Here is a 14,842-nt window from a genome sequence, read left to right as displayed (position 1 = left end):
GTGACGACAGAGGCGCCTGATCAAAACATATTTCTTCAGCTGTCACTTTATTGCATTATCTCGTACGTTTCACACAACATAAGAATCAAAGTAGATAAATAAGTATTTACCGTGTAATTTTACGAGGAAAACAATTATCAAATGTAGAGCGTTACCATGGTGACCGGCATAAACCACCAAGTGTGCTGCTAGGCTAGCAAGTTAAAATATGCTAGCTTTTATTGAACCATAAATATAAATAGCGAACTTCAATACGTTCCGTGAAGACACGTAAGAAATCTACTTAGCTACGAATTTGTTTATTGTGTTGAGTATTTTGCCCAGGATATTTGCTAACACAAAAATGTCACAGTTAGAAAACGGTAGTAGCTAGCTAGCTAGCTATATAGGTAATATTGTAAATCGCTTGGCTGATTTCACTCGAATTCAGTGTTCACAGACCACCAGGATGTCGGTTCCTTTGTCTGGGGTAGAGCTGCTCAGACTGTGTACAGTGCTGCAGGACTGTGCTGATCAGCTGTCAGTGCTGGGTCACATCATGCCCGACACCTACAGGGGTCGTCCAGAAGCTAATATGGTATTATATATCTGATTATCCTCAGCTTACATTATTTGGGCAGCTAATGTCAGTTGGCTTTTTCAAGCGATGATGTCTTTTTAGCTAATAATGAATGGTAGGCTTGCTATCCAAGCTGTAATTTTCTCCTATTCAGCACCTATTCATCTGTTTTTGTGGAAGGTTGTGTCAGCTGACATTGGACAGGTCCTTGAACAGCAGAAACGGGCAGAGCAGAACCTGAAAGCAGCCCGTCAGTTTGAGAGAGAGGCTGGGGGACTGTCAGATGCCACCCGTGAGCTGCACAGGTCCCAGAAGGAACTGAACCGCACACTAGAGGAGAACCCACTGTCCCCTGACAACCTGGCCAAGGTGCAGAGAGACAGGTGGGTTCCAGATAGCTTTGGTTCAGGGCTTTAGTGCACGTTCCGACCTGGACCAGAGCTAGGGTCCAGACAATTTAATAAAATAGAAGAAGCCCACAACTCTGATGTGCTTCAAACAGTGATTTATTAATGAGATGCACACATGATAGATAACTTTTAATTGGGTTCTTTTTCAGGTTGACCACTGAACTAAACACATTGCCATCGTTTACACTTGTCAAACATTTCCAAGGTGCAGAGCAGACTGTATTAACTGTGAATCCAAAAAGTACCCTGTATGCCATCAAGGTCATTCTCTCGCTCTCTCATATACAGGCAGTTTGTGGCTCACGTGATCACTGATGTGTTGGCAGAGCTGCAAGAGAGAGGGACCTTTCACAGCTTGGTTTTGGCTGTGGAAGAAGAGAAAAGAAGGAAGGCCAACCTCCTGGACATAATAATCAGGTCAGATCATAAGCTAATAATTCATTGTCTGTGCAGGCAATAGTCCAATTCTTTCAAAACCCACAGATAGAGGAGGCTGCTGAGGGGAGGATGGCTTGTAATAATGTCTGGAATGTTGTAAATGGAATGGTATCAAACACATGGATGTGTATGATACCATTGCATTTATTTCGTTCAAGCCATTACTATGAGCCCGTCCTTTGATTTAAAGTACCACCAGCCACCACTGCACAAATATTATTCTGATGGAATTAAAGCATTTCTATTTTGATTGAAAACAAAAAGAACAGCTATAATTTGTCTTTGCTTATTATAGGACTTGCATACAGTGCCTATAGAAAGTCTACACCCCCTTTTTTTCACATTTTGCTGCCTTAAAATAAAATCTAAAAAGGGATTAAATGTGATGTTTTTTCTGACAGATCTACACAACCGACTCCACATTTTCCCAAAAAATAAAACTGAAATCTCATAATTTGATAAGTCTCCACCCCCCTGAGTTAATACTTGGTGGAAGCACCTTTGCCAGCCATTACAGCTGTAAATTCTACCAACTTTGCACAACTCTTAGGGCAAAATATATCCATTGTATTTGTCAAAATCGCTCAAGCTCATTACATTTGGTTGGAGATCATTGACGGACCGCAATACATTTGTCTAATTTTTTAAGCAGATTTAAGTCAGGACTGAGACTAGACCACTTAGGAACACTGAACACCTCTTGGAAAGCCATTCTGGTGTCTTTTGCATAAAAATGTGTGTAATTGTCCCGCAGAAAAATAAAACCCTATCCCAGGGTTAGGTTTTCAGAAGACTGAGGTGGGTTTTCTCAAAGTTTTTAACTGGGCTTTTCTTCTTTCATATTTCTTTTGATCCTAACAAACTCCTCAGTCCCTGCCGGTGACAAGCATACCCATAACATGATCCCAATACTTGAAAATACAAAGGGATCAACAACATTGCATTCATAACATATTACTGGCCTGCATGACAAAGTGAAAAGAAAGAAGCCGGTGTTAAAAGAAATCCACTAGATGTGAACGGAGGTAAGATGGCAGACAGAACACAGCGGTGCAGATCGCCTCAAGATAAAATCGTTACGAAAACAAGCAACACCCAAACATGATGGAGAGTAAGCATGGAGAACCATTCCTCAAAAGAAAACGAGACTCCTCGACGGACACAGACGAATTATGCTTTTCACCACCGGGAATGGCAATGGTGGAAACCGATTTGCTATAGTCGATAAAAGACAAACCCGGCATACTTGAACTAGTCAGTAAAGATATAAAGGAGTTGAAGGCGAGCCTCGAGATGAGTGAGGAAAAAGCTGCCATAATGGAGAAAGAAACAAACAAGCTAAAAGGAACAGTCACTACGATGGAAACAGACGTTAATTCACTTCAAAAGGAGAACATCTTTCTGAGAGTAGCCTTACTTGACATACAGACTAGATCTATGAGAGAAAATCTGGTACTTACTGGTATCCAAGAAAAAGAAGGCGAAGTTCCTGAAAATGTGGTGAAGGAATTCCTTCTTACAGCGCTTCAGATCCCACACGAAGCTGTCGACAAAATCCAACTCGAACGTGTACACCGTTTCGGACAGAGATATGAGCGCCCAATCGTTGCCAAATTTGCTTTCTTTAAAGATAAAATAATGGTTAAAGACCTAGGTAAAAGACTTGCTGGCATGAAAATAGGCATGAATGATCATTGCAGAACGGCGCAAAGTTCTGTACCCAATCTTCAAGGAGAATAGATTAAAATGGAAACCGTAGTCGATAAACTGTATTGATAACCAAATGTTCCGAGACACAAAGACTACTCCATGGCTATTTTAAAAAGTTCCCATAGAGGAGTCGAATAATGGAACACCCAACACTAACCACGGTAGGGATTGTAATAAAAACAATATATAGAAAAGCAATAAAATAAAACAATTGTTAAAGAAATAAACTACACCATTCTAGAATGTTGGAAAATAATTAGTATTAGACTTTCCATTTATAGTATTTAATAAACCGCATTAGAAGAAAGGATAATTAGCTAAATAATACATCTTCAAATATAAGGAACTGGAACACAAAAGTACTCAATCAACATGGTAGAGTTCAAACACAGCAAACAGAAGACATACAAGGCACAGTATGTGGGTATGTGCAGATGTATTATGATGGAAGGTGGGGTGTGTGTTTTTGTGTTAAGTGAGTGAAAAAGGAAAACAGTTACAAATCCCAGAGCCCATGGGTGTTTGTGAGCAAGGGTTGTGAGAGAGAGATTTCAATTTTGTGCGGATATGGGATATACATTTTCAAATAAATTATAAATATAGTTTATTTATTTATTGTCCTATCATGATGGAATGGTCCCCAACCCTATACCGTAGACACCCACCTGAGTGACCCATACACTAAGGAGAAGTCCTTATCTGTTTTATGGGCCTACTGTAAGTAGCCTATACGCAGCCAAATCAGAAAGATGAATGCGGTCAGAGACCTATTAAAGCAGCACTGCCCCCTCAAGATTCTGAGCCTGCCTGGCAGGGATGGTCCTACAAAGCCAAAGCCCCCTGATGGGAGAGCATAATATACAAGGACATTCTCAAAGCTGCTAATGAGAACCTTGACGACCTTGTACCTAGCCGGTGGGGATTCCGGTGGGGTACCCCCACCCAGGTAGTGGCAGTGCTGGCAACACAAAAATGTTATAAATTGATTTGCATTTTAATGAGGGAAATAAGTATTTGACCCCTCTGCAAAACATGACTTAGTACTTGGTGGCAAAACCCTTGTTGGCAATCACATAGGTCAGATGTTTCTTGTAGTTGGCCACAAGGTTTGCACACATCTCAGGAGGGATTTTGTCCCACTCCTCTTTGCAGATCTTCTCCAAGTCATTAAGGTTTCGAGGCTGACGTTTGGCAACTCGAACCTTCAGCTCCCTCCACAGATTTTCTATGGGATTAAGGTCTGGAGACTGGCTAGGCCACTCCAGGACCGTAATTTGCTTCTTCTTGAGCCTTGGCCGTGTGTTTTGGGTCATTGTCATGCTGGAATACCCATCCACAACCCATGTTCAATGCCCTGGCTGAGGGGAGGTTCTCACCCAAGATTTGACGGTACATGGCCCTGTCCATCGTCCCTTTGATGCTGTGAAGTTGTCCTGTCCCCTTAGCAGAAAAACACCCCCAAAGCATAATGTTTCCACCTCCATGTTTGACGGTGGGGATGGTGTTCTTGGGGTCATAGGCAGCATTCCTCCTCCTCCAAACACGGCGAGTTGAGTTGATGCCAAAGAGCTCCATTTTGGTCTCATCTGACCACAACACTTTCCCCCAGTTCTCCTCTGAATCATTCAGATGTTCATTGGCAAACTTCAGACGGGCATGTATATGTGTTTTCCTGAGCAGGGGGACCTTGCCGGCGCTGCAGGATTTCAGTCCTTCACGGCGTAGTGTGTTACCAATTGTTTTCTTGGTGACTATGGTCCCAGCTGCCTTGAGATCATTGACAAGATCCTCCCGTGTAGTTCTGGGCTGATTCCTCACCGTTCTCATGATCATTGCAACTCCACGAGGTGAGATCTTGCATGGAGCCCCAGGCCGAGGGAGATTGACAGTTCTTTTGTGTTTCTTCCATTTGCGAATAATCGCACCAACTGTTGTCACCTTCTCACCAAGCTGCTTGGCGATGGTCTTGTAGCCCATTCCAGCCTTGTGTAGGTCTACAATCTTGTCCCTGACATCCTTGGAGAGCTCTTTGGTCTTGGCCATGGTGGAGAGTTTGGAATCTGATTGATTGATTGCTTCTGTGGACAGGTGTCTTTTATACAGGTAACAAACTGAGATTAGGAGCACTCCCTTTAAGAGTGTGCTCCTAATCTCAGCTCGTTACCTGTATAAAAGACACCTGGGAGCCAGACATCTTTCTGATTGAGAGGGGGTCAAATACTTATTTCCCTCATTAAAATGCAAATCAATTTATAACATTTTTGACATGCGTTTTTCTGGATTTTGTTGTTGTTACTCTGTCTCTCACTGTTCAAATAAACCTACCATTACAATTATAGACTGATCATTTCTTTGTCAGTGGGCAAACGTACAAAATCAGCAGGGGATCAAATACTTTTTTCCCTCACTGTATATGCATTTGTAAATCAAGTCCTTTCTTGAGTTGGGCTCAGGGATGGAACAACTGTTGAGATTATGGTTGGTTGTGGGGGAAAGTGGTTGAGTGTGTATGTGTGTCTGTATGTATCCCACATCTATTGCTAGGGGGTAATGATGTTAGGGATAATAAAGGATGAATCACAATAATTGTTTGCTAAAATAATAATTGCTTGCCAAAAATGTAATTCTTGTAATGGCAATCCTGGTTATACAGTGGCTTGCGAAATTATCCACCCCCCTTGGCATTTTTCCTATTTGGTTGCCTTACAACCTGAAATTTAAATTGATTTTTTGGGGATTTGTATCATTTGATTTACACAACATGCCTACCACTTTGAATATGCAAAATATTTTTTGGAAGCAATTACAGCTGCAAGTCTCTTGGGGTATGTCTCTATAAGCTTGGCACATCTAGCCACTGGGATTTTTGCCCATTCTTCAAAGCAAAACTGCTCCAGCTCCTTCAAGTTGGATGGGTTCCACTGGTGTACAGCAATCTTTAAGTCATACCACAGATTCTCAATTGGATTGAGGTCTGGGCTTTGACTAGGCCATTCCAAGACATTTAAATGTTTCCCCTTAAACCACACAAGTGTTGCTTTAGCAGTATGCTTAGGGTCATTGTCCTGCTGGAAGGTGAACCTCCGTCTCAGTCTAAATCTCTGGAAGACTGATATGCACCCACCACTTTTCCGTTATTATTTTTTTTGAATTGTTTTAATTTCACTTCACCAATTTGGACTATTTTGTGTATGTCCATTACATGAAATTCAAATAAAAACACAGACTTTCAACTCCCTCCAAAGATTTTCTATTGGGTTGAGATCTGGAGACTGGCTAGGCCACTCCAGGACCTTGAAATGCTTCTTACGAAGCCACTCCTTCGTTGCCCGGGCGGTGTGTTTGGGATCATTGTCATGCTGAAAGACCCAGCCACGTTTCATCTTCAATGCCCTTGCTGATGGAAGGAGGTTTTCACTCAAAATATCACGATACATGGCCCCATTCATTCTTTCCTTTACACGGATCAGTCGTCCTGGTCCCTTTGCAGAAAAACAGCCCCAAAGCATGATGTTTCCACCCCCATGCTTCACAGTAGGTATGGTGTTCTTTGGATGCAACTCAGCATTCTTTGTCCTCCAAACACGACGAGTTGAGTTTTTACCAAAAAGTTATATTTTGGTTTCATCTGACCATATGACATTCTCCCAATCCTCTTCTGGATCATCCAAATGCACTCTAGCAAACTTCAGACGGGCCTGGACATGTACTGGCTTAAGCAGGGGGACACGTCTGGCACTGCAGGATTTGAGTCCCTGGCGGCGTAGTGTGTTACTTTGGTCCCAGCTCTCTGCAGGTCATTCACTAAGTCACTAGGTCCCCCCGTGTGGTTCTGGGATTTTTGCTCACCGTTCTTGTGATCATTTTGACCCCACGGGGTGAGATCTTGCGTGGAGCCCCAGATCGAGGGAGATTATCAGTGGTCTTGTATGTCTTCCATTTCCTAATAATTGCTCCCACAGTTGATTTCTTCAAACCAAGCTGCTTACCTATTGCAGATTCAGTCTTCCCAGCCTGGTGAAGGTCAACAATTTTGTTTCTGGTGTCCTTTGACAGCTATTTGGTCTTGGCCATAGTGGAGTTTGGAGTGTGACTGTTTGAGGTTGTGGACAGGTGTCTTTTATACTGATAACAAGTTCAAACAGGTGCCATTAATACAGGTAACGAGTGGAGGACAGAGGAGCCTCTTAAAGAAGAAGTTACAGGTCTGTGAGAGCCAGAAATCTTGCTTGTTTGTAGGTGACCAAATACTTATTTTCCACCATAATTTGCAAATAAATTCATAAAAAATCCTACAATGTGATTTTCTGGATTTTTTTTCTCAATTTGCCTGTCATAGTTGACGTGTACCTATGATGAAAATTACAGGCCTCTCTCATCTTTTTAAGTGGGAGAACTTGCACAATTGGTGGCTGACTAAATACTTTTTCCCCCCACTGTATATATAATGCAAATCGAGGTGAGTGCGATGGAAATGCTTTTGGCATTTGATCTGCTTCTGTTCTGTGGGTGGCACTGTGTGCTCTTTTCGAAGGATGGGTCCCGGTCTCTCGGGGCCCTGGGATCCGGTGGGACGGGGGTGGTCTGCCGGTCACTGGGATGACAACCCAACTTGGGATGGGGAGAGGTTTTAGCAGGTGGAATAGTGGGGAACAATTGGAGGTTTACTTAGTAGCAATGCAAATATCATGGTATAGCTATATGGGACACTCAATCACTATGGTACTTTTTAATGGTGAGTTTACAAACATATATTATGATAAATAGATTTGAAACTTGCATCTCATTATGGTAAATGGTGAAATAAGTATAGCCAGTTATAATTGTAATGACTTAGCAGATACTAAGAAAAGACTATCAGTATTTACCTGCAAAAAGAGAAGGAATATAATAAATATTGTTTACAGGAAACTCATTCAACTATTTTAGATGAAGTTGTGTGGAAAAAGGACTGGGGAGGCGAAATATATTTCTCCCATGTGCAAAGAAATTCAAAAGGGGTGATGATATTAATTAAGTGTTTTTGATCCGAATGTGCAAATTGTCCAAACAGATCCTCAAGGTAGATGGATGATTTTAAATGTTATTGGACCATAAACCGATATGGCTCATTAACCTATACAGTCCAAATAATGATGATCCACGCTTCTTTGAAAATAAATTATTATATATATCAACCCTACAAGCAATACAAGACTGTATTATTATGGTGGGAGATTATAATACAGTTTTAAATACCTCTATGGACCATAAAGGAAATCACACTACAAACTATCACCCTCATGCACTTAAGGAAATCCCGAATATCATGGAGGTATTGGAACGAGTGGATATATGGAGGCTTAAATATCCTGACCTAGTAAGATATACATGGTGGAGGCTTAAATATCCTGACCTAGTGAGATATACATGGTGGAGGCTTAAATATCCTGACCTAGTGAGATATACATGGTGGAGGCTTAAATATCCTGACCTAGTGAGATATACATGGTGGAGGCTTAAATATCCTGACCTAGTGAGATATACATGGTGGAGGCTTAAATATCCTGACCTAGTGAGATATACATGGTGGAGGCTTAAATATCCTGACCTAGTGAGATATACATGGTGGAGGCTTAAATATCCTGACCTAGTGAGATATACATGGTGGAGGCTTAAATATCCTGACCTAGTGAGATATACATGGTGGAGGCTTAAATATCCTGACCTAGTGAGATATACATGGTGGAGGCTTAAATATCCTGACCTAGTGAGATATACATGGTGGAGGCTTAAATATCCTGACCTAGTGAGATATACATGGTGGAGGCTTAATATCCTGACCTAGTGAGATATACATGGTGGAGGCTTAAATATCCTGACCTAGTGAGATATACATGGTGGAGGCTTAAATATCCTGACCTAGTGAGATATACATGGTGGAGGCTTAAATATCCTGACCTAGTGAGATATACATGGTGGAGGCTTAAATATCCTGACCTAGTGAGATATACATGGTGGAGGCTTAAATATCCTGACCTAGTGAGATATACATGGTGGAGGCTTAAATATCCTGACCTAGTGAGATATACATGGTGGAGGCTTAAATATCCTGACCTAGTGAGATATACATGGTGGAGGCTTAAATATCCTGACCTAGTGAGATATACATGGTGGAGGCTTAAATATCCTGACCTAGTGAGATATACATGGCGTACGCTTAATCAAGCTAGTCGTCTTGACTACTTTCTTATGTAGTCAACCAAAAGTTTAAAAAGTGTTGATATGGGACAGAATGCGGTTGGACCATCAAATAATTGGCATACATATCAAAGCCTATTGGATGATAACTTGTTTTTAACTAGGACAGAATACATTTTTTCCCAACATAACATAGGTACAGCAGATCCCCTTATTGTATGGGACACTTTTAAATGTGCTTTTAGAGGCCATGCAATTCAGTACTCATCTCTAAAACAAAAGCAATTTAGGTCAAAATAAATAAATAATAATATGTCATTTAGCAGACGCTTTTATCCAAAGCGACTTACAGTCATGCGTGCATACATTGCCAGAGAACACCAAGATTGGCAAATTCGCCACTGGCGCCCTGTGCTCTTCACAGATGAAAGCAGGTTCATACTGAGCACATGTGACAGACGTGACAGAGTCTGGAGACACCGTGGAGAACGTTCTGCTGCCTGCAACATCCTCCAGCATGACCGGTTTGGCGGTGGGTCAGTCATGGTGTGGGGTGGCATTTCTTTGGGGGGCCGCACAGCCCTCCATGTGCTCGCCAGAGGTAGCCTGACTGCCATTAGGTACCGAGATGAGATCCTCAGACCCCTCGTGAGACCATATGCTGGTGCGGTTGGCCCTGGGTTCCTCCTAATGCAAGACAATGCTAGACCTCATGTGGCTGGAGTGTGTCAGCAGAGGAAGGCATTGCTGCTATGGACTGGCCCGCCCGTTCCCCAGACCTGAATCCAATTGAGCACATCTGGGACATCATGTCTCGCTCCATCCACCAACGCCACGTTGCACCACAGACTGTCCAGGAGTTGGCAGATGCTTTAGTCCAGGTCTGGGAGGAGATCCCTCAGGAGACCATCCGCCACCTCATCAGGAGCATGCCCAGGCGTTGTAGGGAGGTCATACAGGCACGTGGAGGCCACACACACTACTGAGCCTCATTTTGAGGACATTACATCAAAGTTGGATCAGCCTGTAGTGTGGGTTTCCACTTTAATTTTGAGGGTGACTCCAAATCCAGACCTCCATGGGTTGATAAATTTGATTTCCACTGATCATTTTTGTGTGATTTTGTTGTCAGCACATTCAACTAAGTATTTAATAAGATTATTTCATTCATTCAGATCTAGGATGTGTTATTTTAGTGTTCCCTTAATTTTTTTGAGCAGTGTATATACATTGTGATGTCACGAGAGGCTGTGTCCTGGAGGGACGTTACATCCCCCTGAGGTGGCTGCAAACCCAGACAGCTATGGCTCCATCTGCTGGTATGGTCGGGAACTCCACCCCTCTATGGCCAATCTTCCCACGCAGCTGAAACAAATGAGGAGCTGATGAGCTGAAGGTTTGGGAAGGGAAGAGACACAGTCTCCAACCTGGGCTCTCTGGAGGACAAGAGTGCTGCACGTCCACTTCCATGAGGAATATAAGGATTTGGAGATACCGTATTGGTCCGAATATAAGACGACCCTGATTATAAGACGACCCCCCGTTTTTCAACACAAACATTTAGAAAAACAGATTTGCAGACTAGATTTGCCGAACAAAGAACTTCATTTTATTTTAAAATAACAATATTAAAAACACAGTGAATTAAACACAAAGGCAAACTATGTACAGTATGATTCAAAATTAATATCAAGCAATAATAAAGCAACATTTTTAAATAACAGAGAAAATACAGGCCACACATTTAACTAAACTTAACAAAAAATTCGCCAAACTTCTCCTCCGATGTCTCTCTATCCCTCACACACGTCCTCTGCCCCGCTGTGTTCGCTCTCGCTGTCATCGCTCCCCCAGCTGCTCCGCTTCCACCGGCTCCTCCCAAAGCACGTCGTCCTCGCTGCCGTCCAATGCATTTGAGATGCAACATTTTTTAAAGCCATCGATGATGCTCTGTGAGGGAATAGCATCCCATGCATGCAGGATCCATTCACACAGTAGACTTCTCTCCGAAGTCTGACGGCAGGCGTTGGGCCAAACTCGTTCTCCGTCTAAGTGACAGTCCATTACGCCGCATCATCCTACGACACCAGCCGAGGCTGGCTTTAAATCCAGTGATGTTGAGCTCTCTGGCGATTTCCAGGGCCTTAACCTGGATGACAGCTCTGGTAATGGGCATTCCCTCACTTCTTTTTTCCCTGACATATTCAAAAACCCTCCGGTCAACCTCAATGAAACGACCACTTTGAGGACCACGGAAGGATTTTCGCTGACTGTTAGCATCTTTTAGACGTTGTTTTTCTGCTCGCCATCTTCTTACATTACACTCAGTGACCCCGAATGTCTTGGCAGCTTGGCAGTTGTTAGATGACTCTGCCTTATTGACAACCATTATTTTGAAATTGGCATCATAGCTCCTCCGCTGTTGTTTATTGACCTGGCCCACTTTTGAGCCACTTGTCTCTAAATGGTCAGCCTGTCTTTCCATCTTTAAACACCGGTAACGGGCTGGTTGTTAAGGACGCCTCTTCCCTCCGTCCGGAACGAATTTTTGGCGCCATCTGTGCCCGCGAATGTGTATTGACATTTAAAGGGAGCGCCGAAGAAGAGAAACTGCGCTCTGAATACTAGACCCCGAATATAAGACGACCCGACTTTTTTGGACCTATTTCGAGGGGAAAAAAGGCCGTCTTATATTCGGACCAATACGGTACTTACCTTTGGGAAATACTCACCTTTGGATATATGCACCTGTGGAAATACGTGAGAGACATTTGGAAGGACTTTTTGCTGGGTTGGCCACTAGCTGCAACGTGGACTACAGTAAGGCTGGGGAAAAGTTATCTGAGCGAGTGAGAATTATGATTTTGGATGTGGAAGAGACATCCCTGAACTGTTAACCCTTAAAGAGCCACAAGAGAACAGAATTTTGTTATATTTTCGTTAATTTCCCAAGACCTATAATAAAATCCTTGTTTTGTTTGAACCTTGTCTCCTTGCACTACTTGAGCAATCCCGCTGAAAGCTGTGTAGCCTCTCGTGACGTCACAGATGGTGGAGAATACGGGCACGCTCAAGCGTTAATAGTGCATGTCAGAGGAGGATACCGAAGGTTTGATCACCCAGTTTTCCAAGTTGGCCGTAGGCTCCCCGCCCGACTGAAATGGAGGACATATTGAAAGCCCTTGTTGCTGGCCAGCAAGCCCAGATGCAAGCAAACGTGGCTCTCTTGGAGGAGCAAAAGAAAGCCAACCTTCTGAAGGCAGAGGAATTGCAGTTGCAGAGACAGAGGGTGGTCCAAAATACCCGCCCAATAAAGGCAAGTGACTTTATATCTAAGATGGGAGCTACCGATGACATTGAGGCATACCTGCATGCATTTGAGGCCACGGCCACTAGGGAAGCCTGGCCCAAGCAACAGTGGGTTGGTCTGTTAGCCCCCTTTCTAACCGGGGAATCGCTGAATGCTGTCCGGGACCTGGGCCCTGACCAGGTTACTGACTATGATGCCCTGAAGTCTGAGATCCTCAGCAGATATGGACTCACAAAGTTTGGTATGGCCCAGCGCTTTCACAGCTGGACCTTCCAACCAGACCAACCTCCTCGGGCGCAGATGCATGAACTTGTCCGAATCGCAAGGAAATGGCTGGATCCGCAGAGGAATACAGCAGCGGCGGTGGTGGAGGCCGTTGTGGTGGATCGTTACCTACGCGCCCTGCCTTATGAGGCAAAACGGTTCATCAGTCAACAGGCCTTGACCACGGCTGATCTGACCGTGGAAGCTGTGGAAAAGTACCAGGCCACAGCGGAGATGCTGAATGCTTCCCGAAAAAGACCCCAGGAGGGCGGCCCCACCACAAATGGGAAGAACCCGTCCAAAGGACCCCAAGGTCTCGAACCCAGCCACGTCAGGACTTATCCCGGCTCCAGGGGGAGCCAGAAACCAGGCGGGTCCAAGAAGAGTACACCAGGAGGGGGGAAACTCGACAGTGTTACCGGTGTGGGGAGATGGGACATATCTCCTGGCAGTGTGGGAAACCAGCCGATGAACCTATGCCCACTGCGGAGTCCTCCAGCTCAGCACCCACACACCGTTTTGCCTCGCTCTTGGGAGTCGTAGATGGCGGCCCAGATCGACCCCCCCACCTGCCCGGTAACTGTGAATCACCATGATGTGGAGGCCTTACTGGATTCTGGTAGCCGGGCCACCCTGGTGCGTAAGAATTTGGTGGGCCCAACGTGTCTGACCCCGGGGAAAGTCCTCCCAGTTTCCTGTGTCCATGGGGACACCAGAGAATACCCCATTACTGAACTTACAATGACCAGCACACAGGGAACCATACACACGACGGCGGGGGTGGTTGATTCCCTCCCCGTCCCTGTCCTAATTGGACGAGACTGCCCAGCCTTTTACCCACTCTGGAGAGAGTCTCAGGAGAGGATAACCCGAGTACCTCGGAAACGGAGAGGCAAGACTCATCCTGGGAAGGCTCCGGTGCAATCCTCCGAGTTACTCACTCCCGCCCGGGCTCTGATAGGGATGGCAGGTGCCCAGACCGACACCGAGACTGGTCCGGATACGGGAGAAGAGAACGCAGCCCAGGAAAGCGCTCCGTTCTCCAGTGAAGAAGACGTCCCAGGCACCCAAGAGCTTCCCCTCTCACAGGCCAGTATGGTACGGCTCAATTACAAGATCCTACTCTTGCAAATGCCTTAAGAAATGTGCAGGTATTAGAAGGTGTAGTGTTAGGTGATAAGACAAACCCTACTTACCCCCATTTCGCAGTAAACCGGGGGTTAGTATATCAGATAGTCAAGAAAAATGATGAAGTGCATGAACAGCTCCTCGTGCCACAGCCCTATCGGGCCACAGTACTCAACCTAGCACACACACACCCGCTAGGGGCCCACTTGGGGGTGGAGAAGACTAAGGAAAGAATCATGCAACGTTTCTTTTGGCCAGGAGTACACAAAGAGATAGAGAACTACTGCCGTAGTTGCCCTGAGTGTCAGCAGGTTGCGCCAAAGCCCACATATAGAAACCCGCTCATTCCCTTGCCCATTATCGAAACTCCTTTTGAGAGGATTGGATTAGACATAGTCGGGCCCTTACCGAAAAGTTCCAGGGGACATCAATACATTCTGGTCATTCTGGACTATGCATCCCGGTACCCGGAGGCCATTCCGCTGAGGAAGGCTACATCCAGACAAATCGCCAAGGAGCTGTTCCATCTCTCAACTAGTCTGGGAATCCCAAAAGAGATATTGACGGACCAAGGGACTCCATTCATGTCCAGGGTGATGAAAGAACTCTGTGCTTTACTGAAAATCAAACAGCTGAGAACCTCGGTCTACCACCCCCAGACAGATGGCCTAGTCGAACGTTTTAACAAAACACTAAAATCCATGCTGCGGAAAGCGGTAGGGGAAGATGGGCGCAACTGGGATCAGCTGTTACCCTACATATTATTTGCGGTGAGAGAGGTACCTCAGTCTTCTACTGGTTTTTCACCCTTTGAGCTCTTGCTTTCCTACAGACCCAGAGGAC

General features: G+C 44.6%; 1 protein-coding gene across 2 annotated transcripts in view; it reads left to right on the top strand.

Annotated features, from left to right (window-relative positions):
- The first annotated feature begins 5 nt into the window (after positions 1 to 5).
- The window catches only part of iqcg (IQ motif containing G), a 28,646-nt gene continuing 13,809 nt past the window's right edge, over positions 6 to 14,842 (top strand). Inside the window, exons 1-4 of one of the 2 annotated variants that reach the window (XM_041877238.1) lie at positions 6 to 62; positions 431 to 577; positions 740 to 942; positions 1,258 to 1,386. In XM_041877238.1, the coding sequence (XP_041733172.1) occupies positions 449 to 577; positions 740 to 942; positions 1,258 to 1,386 (461 nt within the window). In that variant the 5' untranslated portion in view covers positions 6 to 62; positions 431 to 448. Of the gene's footprint in view, positions 271 to 430; positions 578 to 739; positions 943 to 1,257; positions 1,387 to 14,842 lie in introns of both variants that reach the window. The other variant, XM_041877237.1, reaches the window with a different exon arrangement.

Source organism: Coregonus clupeaformis, chromosome 6 (assembly GCF_020615455.1).
Source record: "Coregonus clupeaformis isolate EN_2021a chromosome 6, ASM2061545v1, whole genome shotgun sequence".
In the NCBI taxonomy this organism is placed as follows: Eukaryota; Metazoa; Chordata; class Actinopteri; order Salmoniformes; family Salmonidae; genus Coregonus; species Coregonus clupeaformis.
The sequence above is the reverse complement of the archived record's forward strand: the minus strand, read 5'-3'. Positions and strand labels throughout refer to the sequence as shown.